At 30.8% G+C, this 27,252-nt stretch overlaps 1 protein-coding gene across 5 annotated transcripts in view; it reads left to right on the top strand.

Annotated features, from left to right (window-relative positions):
- LOC143246314 (nuclear factor NF-kappa-B p105 subunit-like) overlaps positions 1 to 27,252 on the top strand; it is a 55,655-nt gene that overhangs the window by 15,199 nt on the left and 13,204 nt on the right. For 2 of the 5 annotated variants that reach the window (XM_076492826.1, XM_076492827.1), the window contains exons 2-12: positions 6,055 to 6,352; positions 12,364 to 12,497; positions 15,917 to 16,071; positions 16,479 to 16,603; positions 17,933 to 18,088; positions 19,740 to 19,844; positions 20,062 to 20,156; positions 21,667 to 21,805; positions 22,648 to 22,800; positions 23,390 to 23,566; positions 26,723 to 27,221. In XM_076492826.1, the coding sequence (XP_076348941.1) occupies positions 6,055 to 6,352; positions 12,364 to 12,497; positions 15,917 to 16,071; positions 16,479 to 16,603; positions 17,933 to 18,088; positions 19,740 to 19,844; positions 20,062 to 20,156; positions 21,667 to 21,805; positions 22,648 to 22,800; positions 23,390 to 23,566; positions 26,723 to 27,221 (2,036 nt within the window). Of the gene's footprint in view, positions 1 to 2,185; positions 2,349 to 3,038; positions 3,169 to 4,809; positions 4,946 to 6,054; positions 6,353 to 12,363; positions 12,498 to 15,916; positions 16,072 to 16,478; positions 16,604 to 17,932; positions 18,089 to 19,739; positions 19,845 to 20,061; positions 20,157 to 21,666; positions 21,806 to 22,647; positions 22,801 to 23,389; positions 23,567 to 26,722; positions 27,222 to 27,252 lie in introns of those variants that run through there. The other 3 variants (XM_076492824.1, XM_076492825.1, XM_076492828.1) reach the window with 3 other exon arrangements.

Below are 27,252 nucleotides of genomic sequence, written 5' to 3'. Positions count from 1 at the left end.
GTCACTGGACATTTAAAAATTGCTCGTTATTCCTAGTCAGTCAAAACGAGTCGTATTATAACTCGCTCTGCACAAAATTTTAGTTTCTTCTATGATAGCTTAATATTTGTCATCGTATAACCAAATTCTATCAGTTATTCATGAAAACGAGACTCACTTGAAGTAAAACATGTATTCTAAAAACGGCTGGAATGGTTATTAGAACTTTAATTAAAGTTTTATTTCAGCCGTCTTTAGAATAGTTTCTACCAGTAAGATTATTTATTAAAAAGCACAAAGCTACACAATGGGCTATCTGTGCTCTGCCCATCGCAGGTATCGAAATCCGATTTTATCGTTACAAACCCGCTGTCTTGCCGATTTAAAAATGGACATTATAATACGAATTTCTGTAATATTTAAGCAGGCAAATTCATTTTTGATCATGTTGCTGAAATAAAAGGACAAAGGGAATTTTGTAAAAAAAAAAAAATACTAAACGTGATATGATTGGACGCGTCGTAAGATTTCCGTTGAAGAAAGTGGTGCAATGGGACTTCCAGGAAAGTGGATATCTCATCATATATGTGTTTATCTTCACGTCTGAGTAATTAATACAATACGACGATCATGAACTTAGAGAGTTATCGAAAACTGCGTAAAATACATATATACATATATGTAAAAGTATCTAGTGTGGGTGAGCATCAGCTGCTATGTAAGAATATCTAAATCAGTTTCTGAAGTGATCACCCTGGTTGTTGTGTTGTTGTTTTTTTAAATTCACACATTTATACCTTACTCTCTCTCTGTACACCATATATGATGATTGACTAAAATAAAACACTCTAATCACAAAATAAGTGTGGTCACGACATTCTTAAAATTTTAAATCTGTATATAACACAAAAGGTTCTTGGGTTAGTGTAACAGCCAATGTAGCTTCAAAAATCACTTCTCTGTTTAAAACATATCGTTTCTTGTATGTTCAAATTTACTTCAAAGATTTTTCTCGCGACTCGCTGTTCATAGGCGTTGAAAATATTTACTGTATATACATATAAATAATTTTGGATATCTGCAAGGATGATAACTTGGACGAAGAAAAACAAAATTGAACAATTATTTTGATGTAACCCAGAACCTTGAATTATAAGAAAGTTATTATAGAAGCCCCAAAAAACTAGAACTGTAACGCTATTAATATTTTATTTATTTTTCCATCAGGATATCCTGACAAAAATAAATTTGGAAGAATTTGAGCCAACACTATAGTGTAGATGAACAATACAAGGATATTTTATTATTTGAACATGTTACAAATAAATAAATAGATACATACACACACGTGTATATATATAGGTTTTCTTTTGTACTAGTAGAAGTTCTGTAAAATCCTGATAAGGCTGTGTGTAGTGTACATTTAACGAAAAGTCACAACATTAAAGTAAACTATAAAATACGTTTCCGAAAATCTGAATGTATACAAAAAGTAAACAAAAAACAAAACTAAACCAGTATTAACATGCAGCAAATATTTCAAACGTTGATTCAGTTTGGTGATAGTCCTAAAACGTCCCGGGAATAATCATGACACTATAAATGTTGATTTAATACGGTGGCAGTACTAAAACGTCTCTGGAAATAATCATAATATTATAAATGTTGATTTAGCCCGGTGGTAGTGCTAGAACACCCCGGGAAAAACCAGAATAAAAACAAAATTATACAAATTCTTCCTTAGAAATGTTCTAACCCTTATTTAGAAAGAGAGCTGGTAAAACAAAAAGAAAGAAAAGTAATCATTTCCTAGTTTTAGTTTATTTAGAGCAATATCGAGGTTATTTGTTTATCTGTATATCAAAGAATAATAGCGTTTTCCCCAATAAATCGTTTACGGGTCACTAGCTCACGTTATTGTACATTGAATATAATTTAATGACGTTGGCACGCACACATTTGAAAAATTCTAAGCTACACAGTTCTCGATGAGTTATATATACAAAACTGCGGATTAAACCAATGTCAGCTACAGTTAATCACTGAAAATTAAGAGTTATTTAGAGGTCTATATTAAGGTAATCATTGTTCTGCTTCCTTTCGCTTTTCACGGTCAATTTTTCGAACTCATAGCTGGTGAAGGTCTTTTGCACAGAAAGGTTGCGTGAAGGTAAAAACCCATGAGGTAGCTACGCCATAACCTGATTACTCGGTGGCAGTCTGTACATTAGACAGAACTTGTGTCAAAGAAACTGTGTACAGCTTTCACTTTCTGCATATTTTACCCAAGTTCCTGTTTGAAAGCGATATTTGTCACCAAAACCAATATGATTGGCGTGCTTTCTGAGTATCCAAGGTTCGTCTTACAGGTAAGCTGTGCTCTCTTAAAATAAATATTAAAGAAACGATAAAACTCGGTTTCTCAATCAGTGTTTTATTTCATATGACACCAAATTACAGTTTGCGGCTGGAAGATGCTTTATAAATTATACACACGTCATTCGTGTTCTGTTGTCGTTCATATCTAAGTATCTGTGCTCGCATTTGAAGGAATGCATGACATAAGTACGTCCTACCGGATAGTAGTGTATCATTGAAAAGAAGAAAACCCACTGTATTTGTAAACTGAACTTTCACACAAACGAATTCTTCCCATCGCGCCTGCTGGTTTAAGTGTGCTCTATCTTACTCACTTGTAACTCTGTTATCATAATACCCGTTTTTTGTAGAGATTTATCATTACTGATGTGTTCCTGTATGATAAAACGTAGTATTCCAGTTGTGTCACCGTAACGTAAGGGTAAAAAAGATAAGAAAATACCTATGACCAGTGTTGACGTGAAATCATAAGACTGAGTTCTCCTTGTTATCTCTTTCTATATAAAACATTTTGTAGGATGGTATCTAAAGTTTTCTGAAGTTGTTTTTGAACAACAAAGTATTATTTGAGAGCATAATTATAGTTTGTGTTATTTAAAGAAAACCGTGGACGTTACTTCTTGACTATAAGAGCGATGTTAAATTAATAAAAAATAAATATTATCAGTTTTGTAACGTAGAGAGCAACTCAGCGCCAGTTAATCAACAATGGCAACCTACGCACAATGTTTTTTTCCTGCTACAAGACCACACAATGAGGGGACTAGTTCATTTTTTATCAATCCCCTTGAGTATTGTGAGCCAGTTAAGGTGAGTTTAGAAACGAAAAGTGTTAATATTGTGTTGAATTTAAATCAAAACTGTAACGTTTCAGATTTTCTTAAGTCAAACTAAAATTTTTAATATATAATGTCATATTTAGAAAACTTTGTGAAATCACCGACGTTGGTGAGTTAGATTTATATTGTTAATGTGAAGTGAGATTAAAAACAAATCCGCCATAATATAAAACTTTCATTTTCTTTTTTAAAGTTAAGCTAAAACTATTAATATTGTACTAAATTTAGAAAATTCTGTTAAACCTTCGATCATTTGATGGTATGATGTCGGATTTAGAAAAAAAAATTTGTTAGGTTTTCAATATAATTAAGCCAGATCAAAATTGTTGCTATGGGCTCAGATTTAGAAATTTTTGTTGGAATTTTGATCTAGGTAAGTCAGGTCAAAATTGTTGATATGGTGTCAAATTTAAAATATTTTGGCTAACTCGTTGGTTGTATAAAACTGTTTTGATATTATGAAGTTTTAACAAACTGTTATACCATTCGTTGAGACAAGTCTGGCCAAAACATTGTTATTATACTGCTATGCAGGTTTAGAAATTTTAGCTTAAGTTTGTTTTGTGTTGTTGTAGTAACATTTATTAATGTGTTGTTACAGTTAAAGAATTTAACTAAACTCATTCACCATGAATTTTAGCTGTACATTTATGAAACACTAATATAGACCACTGATCAGTTTGAATCTGGGTAGCGCTGATGTTACTGTTCTAGGGTCAGAATACAGATTAATAAGGATTAGCAGAACTCTGTTACTACAACGAAACAACATACAAAGTTTGGCTAGACCATCGATCGTGCAAATATATTTTTTCTGCTGCTTATTTATTACCGTTCTGAAGTTGGTAAAAAATAATTTAAATCTTTCCCGATTTCTAAGATATACTAATGACATACACAATGTTCAATACACTTTCTTTCTTTTGGATGACTATTACCGACAGCATTATTTCAATTGCTATAATATACGAAAAACGTAAAGAAATAATGAAATAACCTCAAATAAGTTAAAGTTTCAACTTCATTATTTTATTTGATGAGAACATGAAAATTTAGAAGTATGTAGTAATTGTTTTAGAAATACGTTGATTACGATTTCTTCAGAATTCAACGTTTTAATGTTATCTATATGAAGTACCAGCCACCCGTTGCGTGAACATAACTACATGTTATTTGATTGCAAATGTGTATACAAATTGCTGAATTTTCTTATGTGGAAAATACATCTGGTCCTTTCATTAAATCCCGTATTAATCACAAACTGTTTTCAATATATTTTTGTTTTATGATTAAACACCATAAACAGGATAATATTTATGTCACGTATGTAAGCATGTAATATCTACATTAGACGAGGTTTTAACCAGTGCATATTGACTGAATTAATTATATACATAATTAAGATAAATATTTACACTCTAACAAAAAGTGTGCAATATTAGGTTTTGTTTACCGTGTATCCATGTTAAGCATGCTTCCACAACTGAATTGTGTTAGAGGAAAAAACACGTAACGTTAAGTGGTTTCCAATAGTTTTACGTGTACACATCATCTCTTGTATGTGTGAGTGAAACATGTGCGACTGACGGCATCCCGTCCGAAGTTGAAATATCAACAGCTCATAATGTTTCAGTTGTTGAAATAAAGTAATATGAATATATAGCTTAAGAAGAAAGACTTCTGTGTTCTACTAAACAGACGTATCGTTTTATCTACAATTTTGTCTTCTTTTTTAGTTTTAAGCTAAGGTAAGAACTCTCTTTCTCTCTCTTAGACAAACTGTTAAATTAATTTACATAAAAAACTGTATATTATTCATTATTTTAAAATCACTGACACGTAATTTTAAGAACCAAGGCTGAGTTAAGCCTGCATTAAGATAAGGGCATTTTGATATGATATCAAAGCTTGAGTGTATATATCAGATACGTTTATTATCTTTCAGTGTAATGTGAATCAAAGAAGATTGAACTGTGTTTCAATATTTACATTTAAGTAAGCCATGTAAACATTTTATGGTCAAACACCTTTTCAGTTTTTAACTTTGTGTTTTCAACACGTCTTTTTTTTTATTCTGTAATATTACTGTGAATGACACAGTACAAGAATACAAGAAGCACGTTACATTCATAGCTGTAAAGTAACTTGGACTGCGTGGCATGTTATGGCTAAACTGTTATCAATATAGTTTAGAAACAAGCAGATAAATAAGAGATCATCTGTTAAAACTAATTATACTTCTATAGGAACTATTTATATCAATCTTAATGTCTGTATGTATCAGGTAATGTAAAATCGATTAATTTTGTTCTTCAAAGTCGCAATGCATGTAGTGTATTGTATATTGTAGAAATAATTGGTGTATTTTTAAATAGTTTGTCAGTTGGTTTTTCCGTCGTCATTATTACTTACTATTGCTTGCATTGCGTAAGTTTCAGTGGGTTTCCTTTTTACTGACTTACCACAAAGTAGAAATAAAAACGATCGAAATGCCAGTACATTGAATTGACTTAATGATATATTTCTGTAGTGGATTTGATTTCTTTTACAAATAAATTGTAATGTAGAATTCTGTAAACGATAACAGACATCGAATTATCTCGACAAATAAAGTGTAAAATACAAACGTTGTATTTTTTTAGCTTTATTTATAATGTTGTTAATCCATGGTATTTGAGGTTTATAAAGTTACATAGTACAACCAGAATGTGGTGTTTGATTGTTTAAATCATCTTAGTTTTGATTATTCTTGTCTTTCCTTTATTTATATCTCATTATGCTTGTTTGAAATTGCTTAGAGTGAATGCATTACACGCAATAGTGTATAGCCAGTTTTTGATATGCTTTTCTTCCACAGGGTAGATATATGCCTTCAGTAATGGGGGAGCCAACCAGTCTGCTACTGCCAGAGCAAGAAACAGCGGGGCTATCTGCAATAGTTTCTGATTGTGTATCCATGAGCAACACTGAATCTTCTTTCCAACATTCGTTTTCAATTAATACAAACTGTAGTCCAGCTTCGCCCTTACAGCCTACGACACCAATGGCACAACCTGTTGGGGTTAACTCTAGCCCACCATTACATCAAATACAGAATGGGATTAGTCCATCCATAAGTCCTGAGCATATACATACGCTTCAACCTCCCTGTCCAGGTAATATCTAAGTTTTGATTTCCTTTTTCAGACATAAACCTATGTATTGTTGACTACATTCATTCTCTCTGTGTGTGTCAGAAAAAGCAATGTGTTCTTTTTTTATTTTTCGCCAACAAGTCACAAACACCTGCTGTAAAAGAATCCTTAGCTCAATATATGCTGTAATTGTAAGTGAATAATACATTAAGTACAAACGCAATAGGAAAATAGTTCAGCTTGTCAACTAAAATTCTAAAGTGAATGAATGGGTCCAACTGGACTTTTGAAAAAAAGAAGAGAACTATGCACAGTGTTTATGATTTGTCTATGATCTCTATATTGTAAATAATTTGCTGTACACACGTGTAAGTGGTTTAAGTATATACATGTATAACATATATTATTTTGAAAACAAGTGAAGTGCATGTTGTTTGTTTTTGTTTTTTTAATTTATTGCCAACAAATCACAGACACCTACTGTAAACGAATCTTTTGCTCAACAGTCATAGTATTCAGCCTACTTACCAAATATTATTACTACATACAATTGTTAAAATAACAGGCCCTTTATTTTAACACTCCTATAAATTGGCATGTTAGATATTTGTCATCCCATTCAATTTCACTTTATAGTCCATTCAACTGACTACTTCCTTAACTGTGAAAGATCCTTTCCACTGCCAGGCGAGTAGTTGTCTTATCTGTATGTAGCAGAACTGAAACCTTGTGTTCGATCCTGAAACATCGACCTTGGTCTTCTTTTTATAGAAGTGCTACTGGCTGCCTATAAGATTTGGCTTCCCCGGTAAAATTCTTTTGATAGGTCTGGTTGAATACTCTTTCTAGTCCTTTGACTTGTATGTCCCTTTTCTCTTTGTTTTGTGGTTGACTTCATCTGAGGCACTGTCCCAAAGTGAATGACTTTTCTTCTGCACTTTCTTCAAATTTTTACTACTTGGTACGCTTCTTATTACCGAGTTATATATTGGTTCCTTGATATACATCACTTCAAGGTCTCGTTCATAATATAGAGTATACACCTTCATTTTTGCCATTAGAACCTTTCTCACTGTCCCATCAATTAGAAAACGCAGACGTAAATTGCCTATCATCTGCATTACTGCACCTGGTGTCTCATAGAACCTTTACATTCTTGTTTCTGACATAGTCTTTACATATTGGCACATTATGCATTGCTGGCATCTCTTGATATTTGACACCTGCTCTTATCACTATTGGCATTGTTTTTCCATTTGCTAATTTGAGCTAACCGTCACTCATTAATCATAGCAATGGCACTTACTCTTATAGTGAATCTGATGAGTTGTCTTGATTCTGTTTTTATTCTGGCAACAGCATCCATAATGTCAGTCAATATTTTTTTTAAATAGCTCCAGTTTTTTTATGCTTGGATTACTGCTTTTACTCAGTTACAATGTATTCCGTTTAATAACAAACGTAACATCTCCTCTCCTTTCTGTCTATTAACCACCTACCACATTTGGTAGACACCTATTCCTGGTCAACCCTCTCTAGTTTCAGCTTTAACTGGATATGTTTGGACTTGCCATTTATACTCCCTCTATGACTTTCATATACTGTTCTGTTAGCCTAATCATCTCGTCCATATCTTTTGGTGCTCTCTCCTTTAAGGTTAGTGACATATGGGTTGAACACGTGACCATGCACTGTTCTCATACTAATAGGTTTGCCAGTCCCTCAAAACTATTTTCACCCTTTTCTCTCATTCTCTCCTTTTCTTCGTTTTCCTTTTATGCCCCTATTCTTTTCACCCTATTTTCAGTATTTCCTTTCACCCGTTTTTTTTCCTCTTTTTCCTTTTCTTCTTTCAGTATTCTTCCTCTATTCTCTACCTCTCTTCTCTTTCTAGTTCTTGTTTATCAAACTTTCATAGTTCACTGTCTTTTAACCCAAGACGCTCTGATTTGTTTACCTGCGTATCAAAATCGCCTGGTAATATAACGTAATCTCTACACTATTTATGCTACTAATACAGGTATATATATATAGGCCTACTTATTTCCGCTGTCGTTCACCGTTTACCACTCTTTAATCCTGGCTGTGGCTCGCCAATTGTTAGAAACGTACTTTTTCGTAGTGTACATGTGTGCGTGTGTGTGTGTGTGTGTGTGTGCGTGCGTGCGTGCGTGCGTGTACAACAAGTTAAGTACATGAATAGATATGTTGGACTAGGAATTCGTTTACATGTTAGTGTTCGTGAGTTGCTGGTGATAAATTGAAAAATAAAGGAACATCACGTTTTTTTTACTTGTTTTAAAATAATATATTTGAAAGAATATAAACGAATGTACAAAAATTATTTACACAATGTATATCATATTTGTGTCTTAAATACTATAATTTCTCTTCTTCTTGTCAAAAGTTTACTTAGGTCAGTTCAATTGCTTTAGAACTCAATTGACAAGTTGAACTACTTTTCTCCATTTTTACTGAAACACTATCACTTATTCGTTTTCTTCTCTCTATCTCTTTTTTTATTTTATCATAACTTACGCTGTCGTTGAGTTATCGCAGTTGCATCCTAAACTTTAGACACTTGTCTTTTCTTTTTTCGTATTGTGCTTATTTCCAGTAAACGTCTGCTTTTCGCATATCGGCCAACTTCAAAAACAATCGTTTGCTTTTTGTCAGTATCTATTTTGTCAATTATATTAGAACACTCTTTGACGAGATAAGTTATCCTCCTAAAATGTCAGAAGACTGTTAATCTTGCCTTAACATATCAAACTTAGGCTCTACACCCCCATGACGGGTCCCCGCTAGTACAGCGGTATGTCTCCGGATTTACAACGCTAAAATCAGGGGTTCGATTCCCCTCGGTGGGCTGAACAGATAGATTTTGTGGCTTTGCTAAAAGAAAAACACACACCCATGACGGTTAATTTTACGTTATCTAACTTTTCTCTGACCGAAACTCTCTTTTACTCGGTTTTAATTCTGGCTCTCTCCCTGCTCTCTGGAATATCATCTGTTCGCTGCCTTCTTTTATATATCTCACTGAGGTGTTCTGGAAATCTGTATAACATTGACTTCAATAAGTTACAAACACAACTTAAATAATTGTCTGCTTTTAACTCTCGTATCATGAAAAAAGAAACAGTCATGGAACATTCATAAAGAAATTAATAATACCTGCATTAAATAGTATTTAATATCTGGCACTATGTTTAGTGAACATTCCATCAGTGCATCCAGACCCGGGTGTTGTAAATAAATATAAATATATTCTTAACTATGATAGGATTATGCAGCTTACCTATTCACCCATCTGTTCGTGGTATTTTGTACTTATTAGCCATAAACACAAACACCAATGCATTGTTTCGTATGTACAAAATTAAATATATTACTAAGTAACATCGTGTCCCTTTCTTTGTTTTGGTATAAATATACACATAGTGCTATATTACTATTGGATTTTTTAATTGTAGCATTCTTCAGCGAAAAAATATGTTTAGTGAGAAAATACAAATTGTTTAAATGTGTTAAAAGAACTCGAGTCTTTACGTCAATTCGTTTTGTTCTTCCCCTCCCCCAATGGCATAAAAGTATAAATACGGATTTACAGTGCTAAAAACCAGGTTTACATTATACATACGTTTGTGTTATGCATAGTTGCTTTTAAAAAAGTAAAGAAAATCACTTATAATATTTTTTAAATATTTTTCACGGTTACTCTTTATTAACCTATATATCGACCTCTATTTGATAAAAGTTTGTTTCTCTATGACTCCGTTTATAAATGATTGTCACCAAGCCTGACATTGCCTTAGGCCCTCAGTTCGGATTTCATTCCCCTATATCATCCTTGAAATCTCTGTAACTTCTTCGTGCGTTGGTTAGTTTGTTTGGTTTGTTTTGAATTTTGCGCAAAGCTACACGAGGACAATGTTTGTTAGCCGTCCCTAATTTAGCAGTGTAAGACTAGAGAGAAGGCAGCTAGTCATCACCGCCCACCGCCAACTCTTGGGCTACTCTTTTACCAGCGAATAGTGGGATGGATCATCACATTATAACGCCCCCACGGCTGAAAGGCCGAACATGTTTGGTGTGACTGGGAATTGAACCCGCGACCCTCAGATTTCCCGTGCGTTGAACTGTTAAGAATAAATTATTCTCAGTTCCAAACAAGATGGGATGTTAGTTTGGCATTTACAGTTAACAAACTGTATGACTTACATGCACTCACATCCAACATTAATCTAAGGACAATTACCACTTTAAAATAATAATGGAACATGTAGCAACGTTCCCAAAATTTGTTTAAGCATTTTATATTTACATTTTCTGCTATTTAAGCTTCCTCTGTTAAATTAGTATTTTCTCTTTATTTTCGAATATCAATTTATGTACTCATCATTTAAACGGCCATGTCAGAGACCTCTACCGACCAGAAGAAAGGCAATCAGCAGCACCCAGTGTGGGCCGAATAATGAATATATCAGTTTCAGACTGCATAGGTGTTGAAATCTCTATGAGCCGCAATTATATAACAACTAAAGTTACCGGACCGTTCATCATTATGGAATGCTTTTCCCAGCAGTTTCGACATAAAAAACAACTAAAATACTGCAGTAACGGTATACTTTTAAGTCTATTGATACAGTTAGCATCGCTGTTCGCAGAAAGAGTATAAGTAAACAAACTTTTTATCAATAACATAAACTTTTGAACGTAATGATTTTCACTGCTTTCAAGATTTCGGACAGCGTGTAAGATGCATAGAAGGAGCATAGCGAAGATATAATATTAATTTAAATTGGGTATAAACAGTATAATAGACAGGTGTCTAACACGCGTTGTTAACGTTGTAATATACTGATTTAGTGAACATTTAAATCAACTTAGTCAATAAGGAAGGTTTATTGTGTTTCTTTTATTTTTAGAGGAGTTCGCTACTATTACCTTGTACTATTTTTAATAAATATTTACTGTCTGTTTAATATGTAATTGTTCATTTAAACACCTAATACGCATTATTCTTCAAACTTGAAATGAAAAAAAAACTATTATATCAATTCAAAATTACATTGATGTTGATATTTAAACAAATTTTTCACAAGTTTGTAGTAAGAAGACTTAACAAAAACAAATATTTGTCATTTGTGGCTGAAAGCATGCAATGGTTAAAACGTGGTTAGATTCAGCAGTTATTCGTCTATATATTATTTAGAAGTCAAATAAAAAGCAATTTCAAAGCATGTCATTAAGCCTTTACATAATGTTAATCTTCAAAAGTAGTTAAGGTGACTACGCTGCACTACACATTTAGAATACTATGCTGTAGTAAATTGGTCCAGATTCACAACTTTAGTTCCGCAATTATACAAAATTAGCCTTGCTTTTATTGGAGCTGATTCCCGATCGTAAACAAACATGAATACTCGTTTATCTGTCCAATTGCTTGAAGCATGCGATAGTTTAACGGATATGTCGTAAAAACAACTTGTGTGCATGTGACATATGTCGCTTTTCAAGACATAGATCCTTCTTGCTTATATTGCATATGTTGTGTAGAGCACGTGGACGGCTTTTGGCACTAATCTTTGTGTTAGTATTCTCACCCGTTATAATAAACTGCACTTTTCTTGCCATGGCTTGAATAGACTCGTTGCATTTCTCTTTTTAGATGGTCCTGGTTTCCCAAAATAATCCATATTTCTTTTTTTTCTTGTTAATACGATCCATCTTGAATATTCTAAATCTCTAATATCTTTATCATCTAAATTTATGCATATTTTACGCTAGAAAGGGCTGTTGCACGGTTGTCCTAAAGCCAATCAGTTTTCGGTGTTGTTGTACTACCTATGTCTCATCGAACAATTACAAAATGTAGCAATGACAATAACTGTATGGCCGATACTATGATTACGTGCATGGCCAGAATTAGAAAGAATAAATACTGCTTTAACTTTTCAAAATAAACCAGTCATCACAATATATCTGTTTAGTTTAACTTACAGTTGTTTTCATTTTTACTTCACTAGACCATCCGTACCTCCGCATTCTGGAACAGCCAACTAACAGAATACGGTATCGTTATAAAAGTGAAAAAGGATCGCATGGAGGACTAACTGGAGAATTTAGTAGTTCGTCTAAAAAGACTTATCCTACAGTTAAGGTAAGTAAAATGAGTTTATCAATTTAGACGCAGTATTTTCAATAACGTGATACTTAAAATAAATAAACGTGACAAAGGTTGATAAAAAGTGTTGTTCAAAAAAATGCTGTTCTGTTTTCAAAAAGATATCAGTTAAATCTTTGTCAAATATAGCTGATTTTATTTTTATCTGCGCAATAACGGCTCACAGATTGGCTCAAAGTTTGTTTTGTTGTTGTTGTTGTTGTTGTTCTTTTGTTTATCAAGTACAAGCAATTAATTCATACCTCTGCCATCTCTTCATTGATTTAAAATCTAATTACAGTTTTGAATCCAGGATGCGAAACCCTTTAGATTGGTGTATTTGACCACACCCAAAGTCTTATAAATCAATTTATTCTAATCTTGCCTGAAAGAATGTCGTTTTCAATAGGCTGGTAGAGATCCTAATGAGCACTAAAATCGAATTGGATGTACGCGTGTCCCACGCTTGGTATTAGTGGCACATAGAAATATAACTAATAAAACAATAAAAAGGTCTTAGATTAATTTGCTCTAATGATATCTAAAATAATTTAAAATGTCGCTGCTACTCAGTGTTACCTCTTGTTTCACTTTGTTCTGACGACGAAACAAAGGCCAAAGACATTTCTTCTTGTTTCTTTAACCTATAAGTGGAATAACTATATATATATAATATTCTATATTATTATTACACCGTCACTGCTTCGTTTGCCATATCAGTTAGTCCCGATTTTGTGGACATCTATATAACGAACGAATATAGATAAGGTGGTAAACAGTGATTACGTATTTAGATCTCTCCTGAAGAGAAGAAATGCGTATAACCTACTTCAGAGACGTCTCCAAATCACCATGCAGTGCAGAAAGGCGTCAAATTTGCCTTTGTAGATCTATGATTGCTTGACACAAAACAGCATGCTGGTTAAGGTGTTCCAGCAACAGAAAAACGATGTTATCTTTGCCCAAGAATCACGGACAGGAAAGTCCGTCAAACCTGTACAGCATGTGGAAACCATGTCTGCGCTGATCACTCCACACCCAATGTACGGTGTGAAGAGTGTTTATAAAATGACTGGTAAAAGAAAAGAAAAAGACTTTATGTTCACTCAGAATACGTTTTGCTTACATGTTGTCCAAAATTTGGCATTAGTCTAGCTCTGAAACTAAGTTTGATGTAGTTCAATCCCTTGGGCCCATTCCTTTTTGTACAATTTAGTGTTTTTGTTACATATTCAAGAAATTTGTTTCTTCATTCAGTATTTTAAAGGTTTTAATTATGAAATAGCTCATATAATAAAGAAGAGAAGAAGTGGACCTATATTATTGAAATATATGTTAATGATGATGGTTTTTTGTCTAAATACGAGGAAATGGAAAAAAGTAAATTTCATATTTTGTAATAATAAATCACATATTATATACTTATGGTAGTCAGTTTTTTTTTTACAGTTTGTCTGCACAATGCTGTGAGAAGTCAGTATGCTAACTTTTCAACATCTAAATTATAGCTTCAATATTATGATCATTAAATATATGCGGGTTTCGTATGGGCCCCAGGTGCCCTGAAAAGTTGATATTTTAACGTGTAATTATGAAGTTTAAAATATAGATGAGAATAATCCTGTTTTTATGTTTCATTTTAGTATGAAATGGAGACATACTGATACAAATTTCTAGGTAGAAAGACACAAAGGCTTTCATCTTACATTAAATTTTCCAAAAACAACTTCAGTTTTTATTTTAATCTCATTTTATATTAAAGTTTATCCCAGTACTGGGACAGTGGTAGGCCTTAAATTTTAAATTTTTGTATGAGATTGTAATGTTTATGTATTCATAATTTGCAGTAAATTTAAATGGGTTTATTATTTTTTGATAATTGCATTCTTTTCATTTTCACACTACCATTACTTGAGAGTTACATAGAAAAATATTTTAGCTGTGTTCAATATTACTATTTCCTAATTTTATTGACATTTATTTGTTCCATTGCTTGTTATGCTTCCTAAAAGTTGTGAATGATATTGAAAATTAGCCAGTCAGAATCGGGATGCATCATATTATTGTGATGATGGATAGAAAATCAGTTACTTTTTTAAACAGTTTTATGTACGATTTTTGGAAACAATAACAATTTAGTCTTTATTTCATTGTGAAATAACATAAATGTATATTACACCTTCATGACTTCATCTTAGCAGTTTTGTTAATTGTATATACTAAAAAATAAGTTAAAGGTGATGTTGGCATTTAATTATAGCCTTGTAAACATTGCACAGTGTCATTATAATATAAAAATTATGTACCTGCCCTTTCCAGGACATTAATTTTTTACTGTTCAATGCAAAAAAATAAACTATAATTTATTTTAACAGTCAAATGTATGGTTTACTTTGCACTATAAATAAGAACATAAATTTTAATCACAGAATTGTATTATTAACTATTAAATTAAAATTTAGAATAAAATTCTGTAAGTCTTGCACATTTGAAATTTTAGAATAAGTTTTCTAAATTGTTGTTTTTTGACAGGTTGTTCATACTGTTTTAAACTCACATAATCTTTAGATATCACATGATCTTTAAATAAACCATCATTTAATATTTAATGAATTACAACTCAGTATTAAGTTTTATTTTGATATTTCAATTATAGCAGTCATGTATGTACATGTGTGCTGTATAAATACAACCATAAAATAATAATCCTTTGTTTCTGTGAGATTTACTAATGTAATGAGAGAAATAGGTAACATCACACAATCATATATAATGTTTGTGAATATAAAACTTTCAATACCTAACAAGTTATATAAGTTATATGCTATTCTGAGAAAAATTGATATGTTACAAGGTAAATGGTGCACAATTTATCAAAATCAACTAAATTTGGTTTACCTCATTTGTAGTTCCTTATTGTGTAAACAGGAGAATCTTCACCACAACAAAACCCTTCCCAAACTAATACTTTAAATATTCTGGAGGGATTAACCAGAGAAATAAGTAGATGTATCAAAGATAATGATAGAGGAAACAAACAATGTGAACATTCACATTTTAATGTAAAATTTAAAATAGCTCTGAATGTTATAATATTTTTGTTACACTTAGGCAAAGTTATTTGCTTTGAATTTTCTGTAAAGTTACACAAGGGCTATCTGCATTAGCTGCCCCTAATTTAGCAGTGAAAACTAGAGGGAAGGCATCTAGTAATCATCAACCACCATCAACTTTTGGGATACTTTTTTTTACTAATAAAGAGTGAGGCAAAAGTCTAAAAAATATTATTTATACAATAGATAATATTTTAACCTATGGTTTTCTTGAATAAAATGTAACTTTGACATTGAAAATGAAAAAAGTTTATTATTTTCTATCTTACAACTGATAATTCACTATTTTTGTAATTATCATAGTTGGAAAATTATCGACCACAGAATAAACAAGTGTTTATCAAAGCTACTCTGTACACTGTTGATGATCAACAAAAACCTCATGTTCATAAACTGATGGGAAAACTTTGTCAAGATGGCGTGTGTACAGTCATTTTGGGGGAAGATATGGTTGCAAGGTGTGTACTTAATGAAGCTATGTAGTATGTAATAGTAGCTGTTTTATATGTCAGTAGAAAAAAAGTGTTTGTATGTAAAAATAAACAAGTTTTATTTTTTAATATCTTTGGTATTTTTATTGTAACAAGGATTTAGCTAAGTTTCAATTTTGATAAACTGTGCAACTATTGAACAATACAGTTTTTTAAATGAAGAGATTTTAAAATTTTACCTAATCATATTGTAACTTATAAACCTCCCTTTTTTTTTCTTTGTAATATTAATTTCACTTAGACTTGTAAATTTAATTGATTAAATAAAATGATTCAAATTGTTTTTAAGTAAAAGATCAGACCATATAATAACATACTACATGTAATTATTTCATACCTCTTTTTATAATTTTTTATTATCTCAATTGTTTTAGTTTTCAAAACTTGGGAATATTGTTTGTTGGGAAGAAAGAGGTTCCAGATATCTTGTACAAGAAAAAGTTAGAAGACCAACACCTTTTACGTTACTTAATGCAAAATGGTTCTTTACATATAACAGGTATTGTGTTGTTTGGATGCTGTGGAATTCTGAAAAGTCAGACTCCATGATTATTTTTCTATTCTTAAAAAGAGAAAAATTTTTGTGAGAGATTCAGTTCTCATTATTTCTCCTGTCAGATGAAAACTGTTTGCAAATAATCATTACATATCATATCATTATCCACTTACTGCATTACACACACACATGCTTTCTAATAATGATAACTTATAAGCTTCATAGATGTATTCTGTACAATAATCTTATCAGAGCTTAACCTACAGTGTATAATTTAATTCCATAAGCACTTACTTTGTACAAGATGTTTATTGCTGATTGGTTTGTGACACAACGTTATATTAATAATTGTAAACATGTGATATTAGTGTATGCTAATATGGATGTATAAATACTAAACTGCCAAGTTAAAAGAGAAATTTTAATCTACCAGTGTCTAATTGGATTCATGTTTAATATGTGAATATCACTTGTGCAATGTTTAGAAAATGACTTGTGTAACCTTTTTTTTTTCATGTTTCTGGAATTACTCAATGTGTCTATACTGAGCTAATCCATACTATTATTGATGATCTAGTCATACATGGCACAAACAAGATCATTACAAGGGCTTATGAAATTCAAAAAAGTAACATAGATAATTTCAATATTTCTCAATTCACTTACAAATTGATTGTGAAATATTTAAATGAGTGTGTTTGTATATACAAAATAAGGTAATAAATTATTTTTGCATTAGTTAGTTTGATTAATGTTTTCCCTACCATATTTTCAGTAGAATAATTTTTAATAACTCAGTTTGGTAGCTTTTCTAGTTTGCTACAACCAATAAAAGGTGTGTATGCAAGCTTATAGAAAATGATTGAACAACTGAGAGATGTTTTCATCTCCTATTTTTAGTACCTTAAATTCTTTTATGATTATTACTTTCCCGGGAAAATTTTAAAACAGTTACAAAAGGGAATCTATTGGCATTTCTCATATTACCTCAAATGAATAATACTTTACAAAATGCTTTCAAAGAACTTAACTTTAACCAGAGTATCAATTGTGTTATTTGGACTTCTTCAACTGAAATTCTGTTTAAGGTGTTACTTTTCACCTGAACTGTTCCATCTCTTCATTATTTTTTTACTAAATTTAAGAAGATGAATAATATGGTGTGTTTTTTTATAAAGTATGAAAACTTTGAACAAAATTAAAAACCAAAATAAGCTACAAAAACTTTGATATAAACAATTATTTAATTCATGTAGGAGATATTTTAACACTTTTTTGAAAATTGTTCATCTGTTTTTGTGTTTTAAGATATATTTGTGAGTTATTTAACAGAAGCTGATAAGAACCAACTGAAAAAAGATGCAGAGCAAGAAGCCAAAAACATGGATTTAAACAGGGTTAAAATTCGTTTTGAGGCCTTTGCTGTTTCTCAGGGGCACTTATATCCAATTTGTGATGCTGTATTTTCAAACATCATAGCAAATCAAAGTAATGTTTGGATTATTTTTCTAGTGGATTATTGTTTTGAAGGTTATGATATATATTAATGCTTGATACTATTAATTAAATAAATAGGGTAGAAAGTTTATTGTTTTTCCAGTTTAAACACGTTATTATTACAATTTATTAAATGTCTGTTTAGTTTTTTATGCTAAGTTTGTTTTTCTATTCATTATATCAAAAATTAAACATTCAAAATATCCAAGGGTGTTTAAGGTTTTGAAACACTTGAGTTTGTTTTTGAATTTTGTGCAAAGCTACACGAGGGCTATCTGCACTAGCTGACCATAAGTTAGCAGTGTAAGACTAGAAGGAAGGCAGCTAGTCATTACCACTCACCACCAACGCTTGAGCTACTCTTTTACCAACGAATAGTTAGGTTGACCATCGCATTATAAAACCCCCACAGCTGAAAGGGTGAGCATGTTTGGCGTGATGGGGATTTAAACCCATGACTCTTGGATTGTGAGTCAAGCACTTTACCCACCTGGTCATGCCAGGTCAAACACTTGAGAAGCATAAAAAAAAGTTGTATTAAGAAAATACTAACTAATCCATAATAGATTTACAAAACAAAGGTCTTGAATAATATATAATACTAGTTAAACAGAGAAACATTTTTAGAAAGAGTTCAATCATTTATTAATAATTTAAATAAATTTGTACTCTTAATATCTAATTACAGATTGTGAAAAGTGTAGATAGGTTAATTTCAGATTTTTAATTATTTCCTAAGTTAGCTTCATCTGTTAACAGAATGGTCATGAATTGCCCAATGTTATGTGTGAATAATGTTGTAGTTCTATATCAGACAAAGATTCTCTTATACAGCATGTATTTTTATTTCTCTAACTTAGTAATAGAAATTCAATTAAAAGCTTTATTGCAAATAAAACAGATGAAAGTTTAGAATTTATCAAAATTAATTGCTTAAGGATTGATTAAATCTGTAATTAGTTATTAGTTATATGATAGTGTATACAGTATATTAGCCATAAAATTTGAAAAAATAAGTTTGCTTATTAGTATATGATACAGTGTTCTAATGTGAAAAGACAGGAACATTTAAAACAAATTTTGCTTTATGGAATATATTATTTGAATTTTACCATTATCCTTTCTAGCGAAGCATTAAATCAGTTTTATGTGAAACATCTACAAAAAATAATAAAATTAAATTACTCCTTTTTTATTTTAATTATTCATTCAAAGGAATTGATTATCATATCCTAGTTAACTTTTAAGATAGTTGGTTAAATCCAGAAAATTTGTTTGTTCTTCTTATAATGATGTATGTAAAAAAGAAAGCTGCTTCTCTAATTTCATAATATAATGTTTAAATATACATTTCAAAATCTCCATTTAATTATACCTACACTCAGTAATTATATTTTATATGTGTGGTGACCCAAATGATGTACAGGAAGTACAAACTTGCTTGTCTTTAATTTATTAATTTTCTTTTTGTGATACATTTATTTTATAAAGTTCATTAATCATTACTCTTTTGTAGGCTTAATCTTCTGTCATGAAATGGTTGAATTTTTATACTTGTTATATTTCACTTAATACAGTATTTGTATTTTTTCATATTAGACTTCTTTTTAGATTGGTAACCTTTTGCTGTTTCTGTATGCAGAATGCCCTGATGTTGGTGAATTGAAGATTGTGAAAATGGACAAGTGTTCTGGAGTTTGTACTGGAAGTGATGAAGTCTTTTTATTGTGTGAGAAAGTTAACAAGAGTAAGTGCTATTGACATTTAGGAAACAAAATTCCAGATACTTACAGTTAGAAATGTAGAACATATTCTAAATTGAATTTGTTGAAATATTAAATAAACTTTTTCTTTATGAAAAGAACTAAATTTTCTTTCCAATCAGGTACTGTAAGCAATAGGTAATGATAGAGTAATCTAAATTTCTTATATTAATTATTTATTATTATCTTTTATCAATACAGAAGATGTCAAAGTTATATTTTTTGAGGAAGATGAAAATGGAATGATACAATGGCAAGATTTTGGCAGTTTTACTGAGGCAGATGTTCACCATCAGGTTAGTTAGAAACTAAATTTCTGTATTTGATTTACCACACATACTTCGGTACTTGAATCAACATGTAAGTTACTAATTAACTGAAACTACTCATCTGGGCATCCAAAAGTATTTAATATATAATAGTTTGTACTCATTTAAAATAGCACTCAAGGTTTCAAAATAAACAAATTTGTCTTACAGTTTTTTTTGTAGACATGAAAAGAACAGTTAGATGAAAACAAGTAAAGAATGCTTATGTACACACTGAACATACTCTTAACCATAAACACAAGATAAAAGGATAAAAGTTATGCAAAATATGTTTTAATGAGAAAAGTGTATTGCTTTTCAACATGGTAATGTATGTGATTTAAAAGTATGTTAAAATCAGTGGATGCACTTCATATAGTTAGGCACACTGTAATAGTTTACACCACCATTTAATAGTTTTACAATTAGCCTACAAACTTTGAAGAGTTAACTCCTCATATCAGTTTCAAATAGTTATGACTGTTATTTACATGGCATGTCACCCCCCCCCTCCAGTGGCTCAGTGGTATATCTGCAGACTTACAATGCTTAAAACCAGGTTTCAATACCCATGGTGGGCAGAGCACAGATAGCCCATTGTGTAACTTTGGGGCTTAATTAAAAAACAACAACAACAAACAACATATCATGTCTTGAATAAAATTATTATTGTGAATGTTTCTACATTAGAAAATTGGATATGACAGTTACTAAGATGAACATAAGGAAATTGTTCCAATTAAACACATTTTTAATAAAGTCAATAAAAATGTATTTACCAGAAAAAGTAGATAATTCTTGGTATTTCAATGAAAAATTAAAGAGAGTCTTGTAATTCAGAGGAAGAAAGAAACTTTCCTATTAATGAACTTTAATTATGCACATATCCTTCATCTTAAGACTGAAAGCTATATACCTCTTTTTGAAAACAAAGTGTATTTTAATATTTTACTTTATTGCACTGTAATAGATCAATAGTATTAGGCTATGTATCGTACAGTTATTTGTCCTGTGTGTTTTTCCTCTCTTTATGCAGACTATTTTTAAAGCTTTAAAAATGATGTAAAGTTTTATATGTGCTGTTTCTGCAGGATTTATGTATGAATACATTTATAGTTCAGGGATTTTCCTAGTGTGCAGTTGATCACAAATTAAGCACCTGTAAAAACATTTGTACAGTTGAAAATTCGCCTATATAAGTAAATTCAAGTGGATAAATATTTAAAAAAACATATTTAGGATTATAAAATACCATTCTAGAGTTGATAAATAAATGTATTTACTAGAATATTCTTCATTTAACCATTTGCTATTAGGCCTGAATATATTAAAAATGGAGTTAAAATATAATTGTGCAGTTGAAAGAAATCTTTAAGAAAAGCTCTGTTATAGGTTATATTATAAATTTTAAAATTGTCTTCACACTTAATAAAACTGTTAATTATTTTATAAAACACCATCATTGATATGTCAAAAAATGAGTTTGTAATCACTCCAGGTTGCTATTGTGTTCAAAACTCCACCATATCGAGACCTAATGATAAAACAGCCAGTAAAAGTGAAACTTCAGTTATATCGGTATAGGGATGGAGAATGTAGCAAGCCTAAGGATTTTGTTTACTTCCCTATAGACCATGGTAAATGTCACTGTTTTCTTGATCATATTATATTAATCACATAAAAATAAATTAATTTAAACATTATGTAATATAAAACTACAAGAAAAAAGAAACATAGTAAAGTACACTAATTTTTACCTAAGGCAAATATTATCTTCACTGTTTAGTGTTTTTTCTTCTGGTTTTACCCAGATTAAGTATCTTGTATCAGCTACTAAGAAAATATCTAAGTGTGTAGACATCAATCTCTACACTTTCATCTATTCATCAGTGATCAAGGCTAGGACTCATCATGAAATAAGGACATATCTTGGTTGTTATGCAGTTAATATCAAAAAATATATATATTACTTATTGAATCATGTTATGGAATGCATGATTTGCTTTTAAATAATGTAGATTGAGCTGTTATTGTAGGAGAGTATTAACCATAAGTTATTTTTAAGTGTGAACTTGATGGACGTTTTTTTCAATGTTGCCAAGTTGTTATTTTGTGGATTATTTTTACATAATGAAAAAAAAAAAAAGATTGGTGTTTACTTGACACTTAACATTTCTAATTTTTTTGAAGATAAATAAATAATATATTTGATATCTATACATATTAAAATACTTGAACACATAATTACTGAAAATTATTATCAATATAATTAAATTAAAAAGTGATAATTTGTTAGCTTCAATAAATTTATTTAAAGTCTTAACAAAGGCATATAATCTATTGAAAAGTGACATTAAAAAAGTGTTGTCTTATAATTACAATTGAAATGCAAAAAAAATGTTTCATTAACTTGTACATAAAAATTTGTATGTATCCAGTTTCTTTCTCAATAAAATAGTTTATTATGATATAACTTTAGATAGGGATGGAATTGAAAGGAAGCGGAAAAAACTAAACCAGTGTCAGAACTTTTCTGGATTTGATGGTGAATACAATAACTTTAGATCTACTCAATCATTTGGCTCTAGTGGTGGGTCTGGTTCCTCAGGAAGTAGAAATGCTAGTTTTTATGGTGAGTTAATTATCTTAAATATGAAAAAAGAAAACTTTTAAAATTATTGATCACATGTAACAGTCATTAAGAAATATTGAAATGATAAAAAGTGTTGTTTCTTAATTATTCCTTAATTAAAGGTAATTATTTTCTTGGACTTTCCATTTCAACTTTTACATTAACATTCTGATATAATGTGCACATTTTCTTATAACTTTTATTACTTGGTTAATAATGATTAAACATCTCTGATAAAGTTAACAAGAAAAGAAAACTTTTGACTGTTCTATATACGTGAGTATCATAATCAGGTTGCATAAACAATTAGTATTGATAGCCAATGATACAAACAAAATGTACTTGTATTAATACTTTAAATTTTAATTCAAACGTTTTGTTATGCTTTATTGAATTGAGTCAAGTAGCATTGTGGTTGAATCAATTTGTATCAATATAGTTAGTTTTTATGCGTTCCATTTACTCAGGAAAAAGTATTACCATTTATGTTTCAATACAGTTTTTATTAAAATATAAATGGATATATTATTCATTTGTGTTTAGATTGTATTTAATGTAATAGTTGAATATTGTGTTTTTATCCTTGCAGATCATGGCCAAGATTCTGTTGGTTTCCAAAGCAAAAAAATGTTAAATGCTAGTCAGAAAAAGGGTACTGAAGTGAGGACTTTTAATTTGAAAGATGATAGGCAAGGAAATGTGGAGACTAGCAAAAGATTTGAACCTTCAGGTTCTACTGACAGTGGAAAATGGAGTGAAGTGGATAGTAAGCTGAATTGTGATATATTATTTGAAAATACGTGTTTATATATCATCAAAAAATATTTTTCTTATTTATTGGTGAAGCAGACTGAAAATGTGTGGTTTGAGAAAAACCAAAAACCTACATTGTTCCAGTGAGCTAACAGTTTGTCATCACATTCTAGAAATATTTGAAGCAAGTGTGGTACACAACATACAATTTGTAATGTAAAGAAATTCAACTGATTTAATTTTTTCATTTAATTTATTTATTAATCTTGTACCTAAGGTAACTTTTACACAAGTGTGTTCATACAGAATGTACTTTTAAATTTCTGTAATATAATAACAACATAGCAAAATGTTTATGGACAAAAATGGACTTATTAGTCTTTCCAAGCTGTCCCATCCTCTAAATTAAACTAAAACCATTAAAAATATATATGTAAAAATGGCTCATTTGGATTAAGAAAATTTTTTACGTAGAGGAGCGAACAACGTTTTGACCTTCTTCGGTCATCGTCAGGTTCACAAAGAAAGAAAGAGGTAACTGACCAGAAGCTGACCACATATTTGAAAGGGGTTGTGTAACTGAGTGTCAGAATGTAGAGGGCGTGCTTAGATGTTTGAATATATAATTTTATATTATTTATTTTATTATTATTATTTATTATATTATTTTTAGTATAGGTATAAAGGTGTTCCTTTGTATTGGTTTATTTTGGGCTTGAGTTGTTGTATAAGTAAGGCTTCTTTAATTTTGCGTTTGTTTATGTTTGTTTCTTTATTTAGTATTTGAGTGTTTTCTATGGTTATGTTGTGTTTATTTGACTTGCAGTGTTTGAAAACGTGTGAAAGTGACTTTTTATGTTCTTTGAATCTGGTTTCCATTTTTTTACTTGTTTCTCCAATATAGAAGTCGTGGCAATTATCACATTATATTTTATAAATAATGTTGGTGTGGTGTTTGTCAATGTAGTTTTTACATAGTATAGACCTCAGTTTTTTGCCTGGTTTTTGAATAAATTTAGTATTAACTGGAATGTCATATTTTGTTACTAATTTTTGCTAAATGTTGGTTATTTTTCTGCTGATGTCAGGAATATGTGGTATGCAGCAGTATATGGTTTCATGATTTATTGATTCGTGAGATTAATTTACTTTTGTTGGTTGACTTTGCTTTCTGTCTAGGTGTGTGCATATAATGTTTTCTACGGTTTGTGGAGGAAACGTATTAATGTTGATGAAGTATTGTTTTATTTTGTCTAATTCATCGTTAATTTTATCTGGTGAGCATAGTTTTATGGCTGTGTTTATTTGGTTTCTTAGTATGTTGAGTTTTTGTTTTGTTTCATGTGATGAGTCCCAAGGAATGTATAGTCCAGTATGGGTAATTTTTTGGTGGATTTCTGTTTTAAATTGTGTATCAGTTCTTGTAATAATAAATTAAAAAAACCCTCAAAACCAGCTTTTCTCTTTCATATAATTATCCAGGTTTTTCTAAAATTTACTGCCTTCACAACATCTGAAGGAAATCCATCCCAAAGGCCAGCCACCCTATTAGAAAAATAAAACCATCTTAACTGAAGATGACTCATACCAACATTTACAATTGTATCCCCTAATCTTACCATTCTCACCATCAAGTATGAAAAAGGATGATGTATCAATATTATCAATTCTCTTAACAATATTAAATATCTCAATAAGATACCCTCTAACTATTCGTTTTTCAAGAGGAAACAAGTTAGGAATCTGAACCTATTCTAGTATGACAACCTTTCCATCCTGGTAGCCCTTCTTCAAATCAACAGAATCAAATCAAAACAGCTGAAGACCAAATACAGTACTTCCTATGTGACCTAACCAATAACCTATACAATGAAATTACAAACACTTAAGACTTGTTTTCAGTATATCTGTAGATAGTTGTACTAAAATCTTATTTATTCTACCACTAGCAACAGCACACTGCTTAGATGGCTTAAGAAATTGACCAGCCACTATACTAAGGTATCTTTCTTTTGTAACACTGTTAAGGTTATTCCCATTCAATTATATTTGTAATTCATATTATAACCCATATGCAATATCTTATATCTATTATAATTAAAACACATCTGCCATTTATTTGCTCAACTCACTAAATGATCTAAATCCTTTTGTGAAGCAGCAGCAGCATACTCACAGCCAACAACACTCAAAATTTTAATATCATCAGAAAATTTAAGTTATTTATTGACCATTCCTTCATTTATGCCATTGATGTGAATTAAAAAGAGCAAAAGCTCTAAGACTGAGCTCTTGGGTACCCTGTATGTAACATAAACTAGTTTGACTCAATCCTCTTCTTTCTTTCATCCAACCACCCTTATATCCAATTAACTAACTTACCCCCCACACTAACAGAGATAACAATTTTCACAAGTCTCTTGTGTGACACTTTATCAAATGCTTTCTGAAAATCCAGATACACCAAAGCTACACACTTACTCTCATCTACATAAGCAGTAACTTTTCCAAAGAATGTCAAAACACCTGTGAGGTAAATTTTTCTCTGAGCCAAACTATTTTATCTATGCAATAAAATTATAAACTTTGTTATATGGCTTTGAAAAGCATCTTTTATCAGACTTTTAAAAACTTTTTTCACAACTGATGTAAGACATAGATCTGTAAAGATTGGGACAGTTTTTATCACCTCCCTTGAAAAGAGGAGTTACATTAGCTAATTTTCAATCCTCTGGCATCTGTCCACTATTTAAAGACTTAAAAATATTTTTAAGTTTGTTAAGAATATTTTTACACTAGCAAAGTGATGGTTTTGATTTCTTTAATTTTAATGTCTGTATCTATTATAATCTATTATACTAATTTGAATTTATGCATGTAATACTTCTTCAAAACATATCTCCAGAAATTCACAACAAAGCACAAAAGGGTTTGCTTCTTTTAAGTTTGAATATTTTTCTATATAACTCTTTTTATGGATATTTAATGAAAAAATTTTGATACTTGAACATACACACGTATCTGATGAGAAACCTTAAAAAAGCAGAAAGAAATTAAGTCATTCTTTGACTATTATACTAATAATTTTCTTCTTGTTACTTTTTAATGAATTGACAGTGAATATGTGGTTTAAATGTACAACATTAAGTAATGTATCATTTTTGTGCAGATAACCAAGAACTACCAAGTGACAAATCAATTAGTACAGATAAGCCACTGGAAAATTCTTTTGACAGACTCTGTATATCTATACTGAAGGAAGAAGATGAAAATACCAATGTACCAAAATCAAGGAACTCAAGATCTGAAATATTATGTGGAAAAAGTACTTTAGCATCTCAAGTTCCTCAAAACAAGAGAGCTAATGCAACAAAAACAAAATGTACAGAGCTGCGTATGTCAGCGAGCTGTGTGTCAACTCAAGGTGATTTGGAACTAAACTCAAGGACAGAATTGTCTAATGAACAGAATAATCTATTTAGCTCTGATACAGCTGAACAAAATTACCAACAAAATAAGCTTTGTAATTCGTCTGGCCCATGGTTAGTAGAGAAACTAGCATTAAGAATGAGCTTATCGTGGAGAGAGTTTGTTTGTTCCGGAGATCTTGCAAAAATTCTGGTGACAATGCACCATTTGGTGGCTATGCAAGACTCAAACGGAGACAAGTATGTTTTAATAGTAAACGATTATTATATA

This window comes from Tachypleus tridentatus, chromosome 3, assembly GCF_004210375.1.
Source record: "Tachypleus tridentatus isolate NWPU-2018 chromosome 3, ASM421037v1, whole genome shotgun sequence".
Taxonomy (NCBI): domain Eukaryota; kingdom Metazoa; phylum Arthropoda; class Merostomata; order Xiphosura; family Limulidae; genus Tachypleus; species Tachypleus tridentatus.
The sequence above is the reverse complement of the archived record's forward strand: the minus strand, read 5'-3'. Positions and strand labels throughout refer to the sequence as shown.